This window comes from Equus quagga, chromosome 17, assembly GCF_021613505.1.
Source record: "Equus quagga isolate Etosha38 chromosome 17, UCLA_HA_Equagga_1.0, whole genome shotgun sequence".
Classification (NCBI taxonomy): Eukaryota; Metazoa; Chordata; class Mammalia; order Perissodactyla; family Equidae; genus Equus; species Equus quagga.
This window is the reverse complement of record NC_060283.1, coordinates 24,097,383-24,109,589: the sequence shown is the minus strand read 5'-3', so window position 1 is coordinate 24,109,589 and position 12,207 is coordinate 24,097,383. Positions and strand designations below refer to the sequence as shown.

The 12,207-nt window shown below is 44.3% G+C and overlaps 1 protein-coding gene across 1 annotated transcript in view; it reads right to left on the bottom strand.

The window, feature by feature from the left end:
* Positions 1 to 6,092, bottom strand: part of TTC17 (tetratricopeptide repeat domain 17) — a 108,355-nt gene extending 102,263 nt beyond the window's left edge. Inside the window, exon 1 of the mRNA XM_046643753.1 lies at positions 5,929 to 6,092. Within this exon, the coding sequence (XP_046499709.1) occupies positions 5,929 to 6,087 (159 nt within the window). The 5' untranslated portion in view covers positions 6,088 to 6,092. The remainder of the gene's footprint in view (positions 1 to 5,928) is intronic.
* Between the last annotated feature and the right edge of the window lie 6,115 nt (positions 6,093 to 12,207).

The window sequence follows — 12,207 nt, the reverse complement described above, 5'->3', positions numbered from 1 at the left end:
TTTCAAAAGATTACTCGAATTGCACTGTGGAGAAAAGGGACTGGAAGCGGGACAAGCCTAGAGGCAGGGAAAGCAGTTAGGCAGCTGCAGCAATAATTGGATGGCCTTAAGTAGGGTAATGGTAGTGGCTATTGGAAGAAGTAAGATATAGGGGCCAGGCCTGTGGCCGAGTGGTTAAGTTCACGTGCTCCGCTTCAGCGGCCCAGGGTTTCATCAGTTCAGATCCTGTGCGCGGACCTAGCACCACTCATCAAGCCACGCTGAGGTGGCGTCCACATAGCACAACCAGAGGGACCTACAAGTAGAATATACAAATATGTACTGGGGGGCTTTGGGGAGAAGAAGAAGGAAAAAAGAAGATTGGCAACAGATGTTATAGTTCAGGTGCCAATCTTTAAAAAAAACAGTAAGATATAATTAGAAAGTGAAATTGAAAGATGTGGGTGAGGGGTAAGGAAGAAGGAGGAGTTAAAGATGACAACTAGATTTCTGACATGGGCAAATGGGTGGATGGTAAATGGTGGCGTCTTTCATTAAATTTGGGAAAACAGGGCAGAATACAGGTATAGGGTGAGATGCATTTGGATTTGGTGTTATTAAGCTTGAAGTACCTAGAGAATTAAAAAATAATGGAATGAAAAGTTAATGCAGAGAATAGAATGGAATTAAAAGTTAATAGAGAAGTCTTGAATCTTTAACTCTGAAGAAAAAGATCTGAGTTAGACAAAGAAATATGGATATTCTCAGCATCTATATGGTAGCTTAAGTGCAGAGAAAGGATGAGATTGCCCAGGTACACGTAGAGAGTAAAAAGAAAAGGCTGGAACAGAAGCTGGAGGAAGGGCGATATCTAAAGCTGAATCTCTCAGAATGATCTGTGACGCACGTGCATCATAGTCTCCTGAGGAGTCTGATAAAAATGTACAATCCTTGGCTTCACCACCAACCTAATGAATCTGACACGCTGAGTGGCCTGGGAATCTGTATTTTGAGCAAGCACCCCAGATTATTTTTGTGCAAAGTCTTAGAACCGCTAATCTAGCAGATAAGTGTATGAAGAAGAGCACCCCCTGGAAAAAAAGTTTAAGAAGGAGCTGTGTTCTGCTCACCCTAAAGAAAAATGAGAATTTTGAGTCGCAGTAGCCAAGGAAAAGAGCATATCATCAAAGCACAGTGGGTTAGCGCAAAGTAAGCAGTCGATAAACATTTGTTCAATAAATATTTGGGAAGAGGATTTCAAGTTGTAATTTATGTCCCTATATTTCCAAGATCCTACAACTACTCTACAGTGTAAAGAAAGTTAATATATGGATAATTTATGAGAAGAAAACAAATACTGGGATATATCTAAAAAAATGGATTGAATGAGAATTACTTTGATGCCAATGTCTAGGACACACTGCAAAGGTTTAGCAGGTGCCTGGCAAGTTAGTAAATAATATCACAACCTCTCGGGTCCAGGTACATCCCTGAAGTGTGCTAACATAGAAACAGTGCTCTGTGACAAAAAGATGGGTGCAGTTTTGAAAAGCACTGAAATAAAGCTGTCAGCACAGTACCATATGGATGCCCTCTCCCAGATTAACCATATTACTTAACATCAGACCAAAATTAAACCACTCCTTCATGCAGAAGCTATTAAAGACCAATAGATAAAGATTTAGCCTGTTTTCCAACTAAATCTAAGAGCACTTCCTCAGGTTGTAGTGCTGAAATAGTCACTTAGGAAACAGTTCTTTGCCAAGGTTGCTAGGCTTCAGAGCATCAGTTTTGTCAGAAACCTCACTTGATCTGAGCATTTAAAAGGATCTGGGATCTCAAGACATTTGCACAATAGGAGGCAAAATGATTAAGTGACTCTCAAATTAATTCACACCTATTTGGGACCCTCCCTCCCCCAGCCACCCCCAATCTGAAGTTACCACAAAACAACCCGCAGAGGACAAGCAAATCGGAAAAGAGAAGACGTTCATTTCATTATTCCCAGTTTTGCTTTTATTTTTCTTTCTCTACCTTCACTTGCAGGTGTTAGGGGAGAGGGCAAGCAAGCGCTTCAAACTTACTGAGTACAAAGTGCTCCCTTGCACGCTACTGCACATAAATACATCTTCACTTCGTCACCACTAAGTGCCATTCACTAGTTGTGTGACTCTGGGTGACTTTCTCATCTATGAGTTGTACCATAGATTCTTTAACAATTTTTTCCAAATCTAAAATTCTATGGTACTAAGGCTGGAGTAGAGGGGAAACAGTAACCAAGAAAACAGATGTTATAATGTTATAAGGAGTTGATAAAGATAATACTCTATTTACTTAAATATTTAGACCTCCACTTAGGAAGAAAGAGAATCTGCAGAGGCAATGAACCCAGCGCTAGAAGTACAACTTCTTGATTCAATAAGTCTACAACAAATAAACTGGTAACATTTCAAGAGTTCATCTGTCAGCTGGTAATTTAGAACATGGAGCACAAATTTTTCCACAGAAATGATGCGATATATAGTAGTTAGGCTCTAAGGCTAATTCACAAAAATTTATTTAACTTTCAATGCAAGTCAATTGCTAGATACTTGATAAAAATAGAAAATAGATGCTGCCACACTAGTAATTAAGCAAAAAGAACAAATTAAATCAAAATGAAACAAAAAGCATTTATCTTGAAGACTATTCTTCATAATGAAGTCAACCCAAAGATCCATTGGCCAGAGGACACTGTCCACCCTCCTAGTAACTGGATTCTAATAGCCCCTCCTCAAGTCCATGGACTCCAAGTTAAGGACCCTTGCTTAAATGATGCAAGAGGGTCTTACTAGTTTTCAGGTACAGGGACACCAGGGGTTCAGAAGTATGCCAAAGCCCAAAGCTGGGAGAAAAGTGCAGAGCTGGAGAGAAGCTGAAGAGGGGCCTCTTCTTACATGTGTCCTGACCCCAGTGGGAAATGAACTTAGTGACTGGAGCATTCTCTCCACATTCCAGCTCCAGGATTCCCTGGACAACACTCCTGGGAGTTCAGTGGCAGCTCAGCAAACACAGAGCCTTAAAGACATGGAAAGCATGCTTCCTAGCTGGAGCAGGGATTCCGGGAAGGAACAACTCCTTGAGCTGCCATGCTGAGTCCTCGACACCTGCTCCTGCCAGGAGCAGCCCCAGCTTTGATTCTGAGGAGGCTGCCTGGAGGAAGGGCCACTTGCTCTGACGAAGCCCCAGTTTAACTGCCCTACAGATCTAGGGCTTCCAATATATATGCACGTTCACAGGTCTGCAGTGTGTAACTTGTGGGTGCCGATCTTTATCATCTGCTAAGGCTTGAAATAGAAAATGAACGTTCTCTTCTGGGAGAGACGGCTTACTGTACTTAAAACTTTATAATGATTGAAAATGTCCCAATTTAAGTCTGTACTTTGGGCAATTCAGATTTTTAATTCATAAGTACTTCGCCACGTTCACTATGAAGAAACAATGACCTATTTTATCTAATTTGGACAGGTTTAAATATCAGGCGAAGAGTTGCAGAAGGTATTTGCCACTCCAGTTTTCTAAGATCTGCTATTTCAGTTTGCCCTCAGCCGTTCCCTTGATATTAGGCAAATTTAAAACTGAAATCATACTTCCACTCTCACTCAGATATTATAACCAAAAATAAGTAGCAAGGAATTTGGTATGTTAGATAGGACACGGCATATATACTGAGCTTTTAATTAATTATGTTTCTGAACGTATGAATAGATCTGCAGTATAGCCAAATCCAGGTACCAAAGGAATCTTTCAATTCTTTAATAAGTATAGCCAAATGTGATACTTAATTACAATCTAAATTGAGGTTTGGATTCTACTTGCATTCAAATTATTGCCAGGAAGGGCAGTATGGGTAATGGATGCACAGCTATCAGAGTGGAACTCAGAAGCTGACCATGGCATCTAGCTCTCTTACTTTATCTATACGTGCTGCTTTTTCCTCAGATTAAACCCACTTTTCTTTCCTTGCCTCTTATTGTTACACTGTAGTCACCAACTTTATTTCTTCTGGTACAACACTTTGTGGTTGCCTGAATTTAACACTGTAAATATTATGTAGCAAAGTACTGGAAAATTCACTAAAAAGGATAATTTAAAAAGGCATGCAGTAAAAAAATCTTGCTTTCCTAACTTTAAGCTTAACTACCTACTGCAGGGGTGACTTGGCAGAGATCCAGAAGATTCTTCCAATTTCTCCCTTTCTGAGGCAAGTTACCAGCAACCTCTACCTTTCGTCACTAACACATATATACCCAATGTGCCAAAAGTAGGAATTTGTTATAAAACAAAACCCAAATCAGATTCTACTTGCCCATTGCAGTGTTCAGCATATAACACATTTCTACCAGCATTCAGTTTTCAGATGGGTTACTTTCTCAGCTGAGTGGCAGGACACCAAAAAGGGAAGGAGAAGTCAATGTCATAGGGTATAAATAGCCGTGACCAAAAACAATATTGCAGAACAGCCGATAGGAGAAGGGCTCCCCAAATTGCAGCAGAAGGGACTTAAATCCACGTATCCCTTCATGAGGACCTCAGGGAAAATCACCATTAGGACCCAAAGGGTGGAAGCAACCAGAACTCACATAAGACTTGCAACCTTTTGTTAAAGAGATGAACTTGCAGTGTTTTCTAGGGTTTCTGAAACACACACAGTATCTTAAATCTCAGCTGGTAGGGCCACGGAAAGGAAATTTTTTCTAATGAAAGTTAGGTTTAGAGAAAACGCCACCCAATAGGAAGTCAGTATTTCCTCAGATGTACTGAAAACCACACACCAATACCAACGCTGACTTTTAAATTGTTGAACTCACTCATTACACTTGAGAGAAAATTTGCCACCACATGGCTAAACTAAACGCGAACCTCACTTTACACAAAAGTAAACCCTGCATTGTGTTCCTATCACCATTCATTACACACAGCCCCCAAATCCAGTAATTTCACACGACAATGTTAATACATTTGAGATCGGTGGGTGAAACGGGATGCGACACACCCTGCACTTTGTCAGGGTTTGCTGGACTTTGCAGGATTGCTCTCACGAGTTGGAAGTCCTTAAGTTTACCAAGATTCTGTAGCAGAACACACACACGCGGACTCTTCAGGCATCAGCAGCATTCACAAAATGCGATCATAAAGTTATGTAAGAAAAGCAGTCTCTCCTCGAAGGAATGAGAGCAGGCATACAAGAAGCCAGGAAATCGCACATCCTCCTTGCGGGGCTGGGTCACAGGAACTAGGTAATGAAACAGGGCGAAGTACACTGGGAAACGAACCAGGGCAGTTACAGCTGAAAAGATGCAGGCACCGCCGCCTGAGCAGCTTCAGCATCCCTCCGCAAGGAGAGTGTGTGTTGTCTCATGAGCCCCTTTGGACTGGGTCACGGTCCAAGCTGGGACCACTACAGCCTCACGCGAATTCCAGCACGTGCGAGAGGAGACGGGGGAAGTGGCATTAAATGACCCACTGCCCAGGGGCGCCGAAGCTGTCACCGCCCTGGGACTCGCGCACGCCCCGGCGCTGCCACCTGCTTTCCACTTCCTGCGGAGGGCAGGTGACACGTGGGCCCCGGAGGCACCAGGGGCAGGGATAATGAATCTGTGGTGTCACAGCCCGAGCACGAGCACATGTCCCCAGGGCCCGACCCCCCGCAGCCGGCGACCCTCCCCACGCGGCGCGCGGCCCCGGGGTGGAAGCCTGAGAACTTGCAGGCGGCCGAGGCCAGGGCCCGGACGCCAGTGGGGAGGGGGCGGTGCCGGGTCTGAGCGCCGGGGTCGCCCGGGCGCGGCGCGGGGACCGTGGGAACCGAGGCTGGGGGCGGGGCCGCCGGAGCCAAACAGCCGGGGGCCGTGCCGGGGATCCCCGGGGGCGAGGGCGGGCGCGGGCGGAGAGGGACGCCCTGGCCGCTACCTGCTGCTGGATCTTCCCGTCCTCCGTGACGACCCAGTGCGTGGTGGCGAAGGCCCCGCGAGCCGCCACGCTCAGCAACGCGGAAAGGCTGAGGAGCCAGCCTGGGCCGGAGCAGGGCGGCAGCTCGCACCGGCCGCGGACCCCTACTGCCGCCGCCATCTTGCCCCCCCGGCCGGGCCGCTCACACCGGAAGCGGAAGCGGGCCCCCGCCGCCCGCCATCTTGGGGAGGTCGGTGCTGCAGGAGGAGGAGCCGAAGGGCGCTGCCCGCTGACGCCCGGCTTCTCAGCCTCGGTGTGGGCGGCTCGGCCAGCCCGGCCTCGGGTCGAGGACCGCGGTTTTGGTATTGTTTCCGTGAGCGCGACGCGATCTCGGAGCGTGGGGACCGGAGGGAGAGGAAAGGAGCGTTCTAGGTGGAGCCCGAGCCGCCGTGAGAAGGGCTCGGAGGGCCTGTCTAGTTTGGTTGAACGTCGGTTTTTGTTTTATTTTCTGGTTGTGTAAAATAGTTGGGAAGTAAAAGGCATGCCTTCGAAACACCTAAGGGAAGAGACGCGTTCTCTTTTATTCTTGAGGTCTCACTGGTGGAAGCTTCCCAATTGGGAGGGTGGTTAGCGTGGGGCAGCGCTGTCCAGGCGAAATCCGCCAGCCGCGAGCCACGTGTGTAGTTGTCAGTGGTAAACAGAAGGAAATCAGTGACACACTTGGTTTAACCCTTTGTATACGATATAGTAGTAGTTCAGTTTGAGATCTGTGCACGTCTTTGAGATGTTTTATTTTTGTCCTGAGCCTTCGAAGGCGGGATGTCTTCCACATTTACAGCTCATCCGAAGCGGGCCCGGCCTGGTGTCAGGGCTTCCCGGTGGCTGCCCTGCTGGAGGCCTGGGCTGGACACCGGCCGCGTCGGACCTGCGCGCCCTCGCCCTTCCCCTCCCCGCCCGAGGCTGCCTTTTAACAGGAGGCGCCGCCGACCGGTCTGTGCGTTCAAGTTTGAGAAGCTCTTCGCCCCAGTGAACCCACGCGCAGGCGGAGCGCCTGGCTGGCCTCTGGCTTTTAGTTAGATGTGTCGTTTTAGGTCTTTCCGGGCTGCCTTGTAGCTTTGTGTGTCAGTTTTTATTTAAGCTCATTATGCTTTTGGTTTTCTCTTTGGGAAAAGGAGGATGAGAATTTTGACCACTTCCCTACGCTGGTGTATTGCTGGAAAACAAAAATAATTGGCAAGTGTTAAACACTACTTCCTGATGTGGTAGCAGTGACCCCAGCATTGGTTGGTTTTTCTTGCCGCTTTTCTTAGAGGACTGAAGTAATGCACATTCATTTCGTTAAAGAATGTATAGCAGGGCCGGTCTGGTGGTGTAGTGGTTAAGTTCATCCACTAGGCTTCCGTGGCCAGGGCTTCATTGTTTGGATCCAGGTCAAGAACCTACACACCACTCGTCAGCCATGCTGTGGTGGTGTCCCACATACAAAATAGAGGAAGATTGGCACAGATGTTAGCTCAGGGCCAATCTTCCTCACCAAGAAAAAAAAAAGTATGGCTTATTTGCGTTTTTCCTAGTATTCTGCTAGGATCTGGGTATGGAAATTTGACCACTGAGCAATCTGCAATATAGTGGGATGCTGGCAGGTTAACAACTGAAATATAGGATAATTGGGGTGTATAAGGGCGCATGTGTAGGAGAGCAACCAACCAGGTGAAAGGCTTGGAGCAAGGTGCCGATTCAGGCAGAATAAGCAATAAATGTGTAAAGGTGAAATTGGTGGCAGTTCATAAGGGTTTCATGTATGTCATACCAAGGAGTTCAAACAAAGACAAACAGGAAGTGTTCCAAAGTTTTGAAATAGAGAAGTGGCAAGTGATGGAGTCCCCTTGTTCTCAGCATCTTATTTTAAGGCATAGAAGTCCGCTCTCTTACCTGGGGATAAAGCTGCTGAATAATGGCAGTCATCATCATCTAACGTTTGTTGAAAGTTTAATACGTACTGGGCACTGTGCACTCATAGTTCCTGTTAAGCTTTGTGTACTCCTCAGGCGTAGCCTAGTTAAGTAATTTGGCCAACATATGGCTGGTAAGTGGCAGAGCTCGGCTTTGGACTCAGATCTACCTGACTCTAGAGCCTGAGCATGGATGAACGATGGTGAGGAGTTTGAGAGAAGCCCCAATATCACATATTTTGGCCTTCAGCGATTTCTTTGACACAAGTTAACCTGTAACGGGGCAGAATTATAGCTTTGACAGCTTTAATGTGCCATCCACCTCTGTTTTTCCTAGAAGGTAACCCTTCTCCTTTGGGATCCTGTATTCGTTTTCTATTCCTATGTAACAAATTACCACAAATTTAGCAGTTGAACACACGCTTATTATCCCACAGTTTCCATGGGTCAAGAATTGGGTGTGGTGTGGCTGCCTTCTCTGCTCAGTGTCTCCCATGCCTGATGAGAGGCTGCAGTCTCATCTGAGGCTTGGGGGCCTCTTCCAAGCTCCTTCAAGTTCTTGGCAGAATTCAGTTCTTTGCCATTGTAGGACTGAGGTCCCAGTTTTCTTGCTGGCTGCTGATTATGGCCATTCCCTCTCAACGTGGCAGTTGTTCCTTCAAGGCAAGCGGGAAAATCTCCGCTGCCTGAATCTCTCACTTCTTCCACCTCTGATCTTTAGGCCCAGATTTAAAGGGCTCATGTGACTAGATGAGGTCCACCTGGATAATCTTGCCTTTGATTAACCCCGGATCAACTAAGGAGTAACCTTAAGGACATCTGCAAAAATTTCTTTTGCCACACGCCATGGTAAATCACAGGAACGATATCATATTCACATGTTCTGCCCACGCTCAAGGGAGGAGGTTTTATGAGGGCAAGGTTCCTTGGGGGTCATCTTAGAATTCTGCCTTCCACAGGTCCTGACTGCTGAGTTCCGCTCTCGTCTTTTAGTGAACTGCTTTAAGCATCACACGCTAACACTTGCAAGTTCTTTTGCTTCTCCTGTTCACTGCCTGAAATCCTTTCCTTGCTCTCCTTTTTCAAATCTTTAAGGTACAACTCAAATCCCAGTCTGTCAAGTTCTGAGTTGCCTCCTCTGAATTCTGTAACACTAATATGACCTTTAGTAACATGTTACTTTGTGATATTACTTTGTAAAGTTTGAACAGCTAAACTCTTGAGTAATTCTTTGTTCAATTAGTTAGACTGTTAGCATCTCATGGCAGGAAGCATTTCCATACAAATCTATTTTTATCTTCCATAAAGCTTCCATACTTAACGTGGTTAGTGTGTTGACTTAGTTTTCTTGCCCCTAGAAAGGTAGCTTTCCCATTTTACGTGAATAAAACAGTTAAAAATCCTAACCTAAATAAAATTGCTACTAATTTTCTAAATCCAGATAGCTGTTACTTGTTACCCTTCTTTTTTGTTGTTCTAAGACCTGATGCTTCTTTTTCCATTTTAATTACATGTTTTCTCTTTTAGATGCTTAGATAAAACCTTTAGAAATATAAGATGGTAGTTGACAAAACTGCTTATATCTCTAAATTATGATTGAATTCTTAGTTGAACAAATGATAGGAAAACCTGTAACATCTAATTTTGTCTTTCAACCATTAAGTATTTTAGCACATAGGTCCTTTAACTTATTTACTATCATTATAAATTATAGGAGTTTTTTATTGAGGTCACATTGGTTTATACCATTCTGTAAATTTCAGGTGTACATCATTACGTTTCGAGTTCTCTATAGACTGCATCGTGTTCACCACCAAACAGTTCCATCCGTCACCCTACATGTGTGCCCCTTTACCCCCTGCCCTTCTGTATCTGTGTGTATCTTCCACATATGAGTGAAATCATACGGTATTTGATAAATTATAGAATTTTTGAATCCAGGAATTGAACAATGATAAAATGATGTCTGGATTATTAATTTCCTTCCTTGGAAATTATTAATTTTAATTAATAACTTGCTATTTTATCTGAAAGTTGCAACAGATCTCTATACTGTTTATTCCTTTAGAGAAAATACTTAAGATATAAATAACCCTGAGAGAGTTAGCACTCTGGTTTAAATTCTGTTAATTGATTATCTTTTACTTCCTAGTAAACAAAGCTAAATCTTAGTAGGCTTAAATTTTAAGCTATAAAACATGATTTATTGTATTTCAGTTTGTTGGCTGGACCCAGCTGGTGGTGGTTCTGCTCCTCCTGCTGTTGGCTGGGGTCACTCATAATAAGGCTGCATTCAGCTGGGACCTCAGCTGGGGCCAGAATGTCCCTAAATGGCTCCACTCACATGTCTAGTGATTTAGTTGGAGTGGCTGAAATGGCTGGAGGTGGCTGGGCCTGTCAGTCAGGGTAGGTACAGGGGCCTCTTACATGGTGGCTCGGGGCTCCAAAAGAGTGAGAGTAGAAGCTTGAGGGCCAGGCCCAGACCTGGCAAAGTGTCACTTCTGCATTCTATTGGTCAAAGAAAAGTAATAAGTCTAGCCCAGATTCAAGGAGAGACGGAAATACTTATCTTGATAAGTGAAGCAGCGTTTTCGAGCAGGAATGGAGGGAATTACTGACAGCATACTACGTGTATTAATTCCTTTAGAGCAGTTTTGCATTGATGCAGGTTGAGGCTGGATAGGGAGGGAGGCTGGTTTTTGCAGGAAGGCTGGCTGTACAGCTCTATCTCCCCAGCTGCTATATGCAAAGTGAGGAGCATTTTCAAAGGGGGAGCAGAGGATAAACATAGTAATCTTATTTGGAAATAGTTTGCCAAATAGATCAGGCAGTCTGAAGCCTGAGGACTACTATGGATGAGACCAAGTGTCCATTCAGCCCAGGATTCTCACAATGACACCAGGGCTGCTCTGAGGACAGCGTGATGGTCAGCCTCAAAAGAATTTTCCTGATACAGACTGACTGGCCATTAATTTATCCAGATGCTTGCAGCTGTTGATACATCTGGGGAGGACATTCTATGGAGTAATTGTATTGTGACTGTTCATTCTGTAAGTAGCTAAAGGTCATAACACCCACCCCCAGCTTTTTTTACTCCCTCATGTACACCCAAGTTTCAATATCCTGATTTTATGATTAAATCCAAGTTCATTCTATTCAAACCTTTTGTGAGTTTGTATTCTTTTTTTTTTATTTTACTCATCACTTTATAGCATGCAAAATTTTATGGGAATACCATTCTCTCCTCTCTTATTTGCTCTTTTCTGTTCCTTTTCTACTTAGGTATTTCTTGAGGAATACAAACTGGAACTATATGTAGTATTCTATCTAGGCTTTGTCTCAGATCTTGTTTCTAATACCAACTCTTTATGATGACCAGAATTTTACTGGATTTTCTTGTTTGTGGTTGTACTTGTTTTAGGAAATAAATGTACAACTTCTAGGAATAAATATACAATTTCTTAGGTTTTTGATAAATTAGATTTCATTAGTCTTAGTTTCCATCCCACTTGCTAGAATTAAATCTCACTTGCTGTATTCTACCTATCCAGAACTGATTTGAGTCCCTCTCATAGTTTCTAAAATTGGGGGATGGATAGTGAGCTGAGGGAGCACACCGGTGGATGGTCCTGTCCCCAACTTGGGAGGAAAGGCTTCCCAGGGAGAGTGGACTAGTCTGACCTGGAGGACCAATCAGCCAGAGGTGAATTGGGTGTGTGTGGGTGTGAACAATGATCTTCCAGACAGAGGAAACATGTGGCAGTATCAGAAAGAGCGTGGTGCTCTTTGAGTTACTGAAAGTAATTCACTGTCATAAAAGATGAGGAATATAGGAATTCTGGGTTTGAAATTAGGAAGCTATGAGCTTTTAGACAGCCCATTCTTTAGCACAGCCTTGCATTCCTAAAGCCAAGTGTTCTGCAGGTTTTTTTGCCTCCAATCTCAGATGCTTTTTCTTGAGATCTTCACTAGGCTGGCACCAAATCATCATCCAGGTCTTAGCTCTAGTTAATTCCTCAGAGACTTTTTCCAACAATTCTTTTTATGCCAGCTCTCTTAGACATCATTACATTAGAATGCATCAGTGTCCTCGTAACACTCACTACTCTCTGAAAGTAGATTTATCGGGCTCTGCGTAGAATGTACACTCCATGAGTTTGCATATCTTGTTCACCACTATATATCCCCAGAGCCTAACACACCCCTTTGACTTACTCTTTATTGAAAGCTTACTATGTACAAGCACTATTTCAGATGCTTGTGGTTATCAGTGAGCAAAATGCATAAATCCTTACCTTTGTGGCATTTTAACATTGCATTTTACCAAGGGGAGACAGAGAGTAAACAA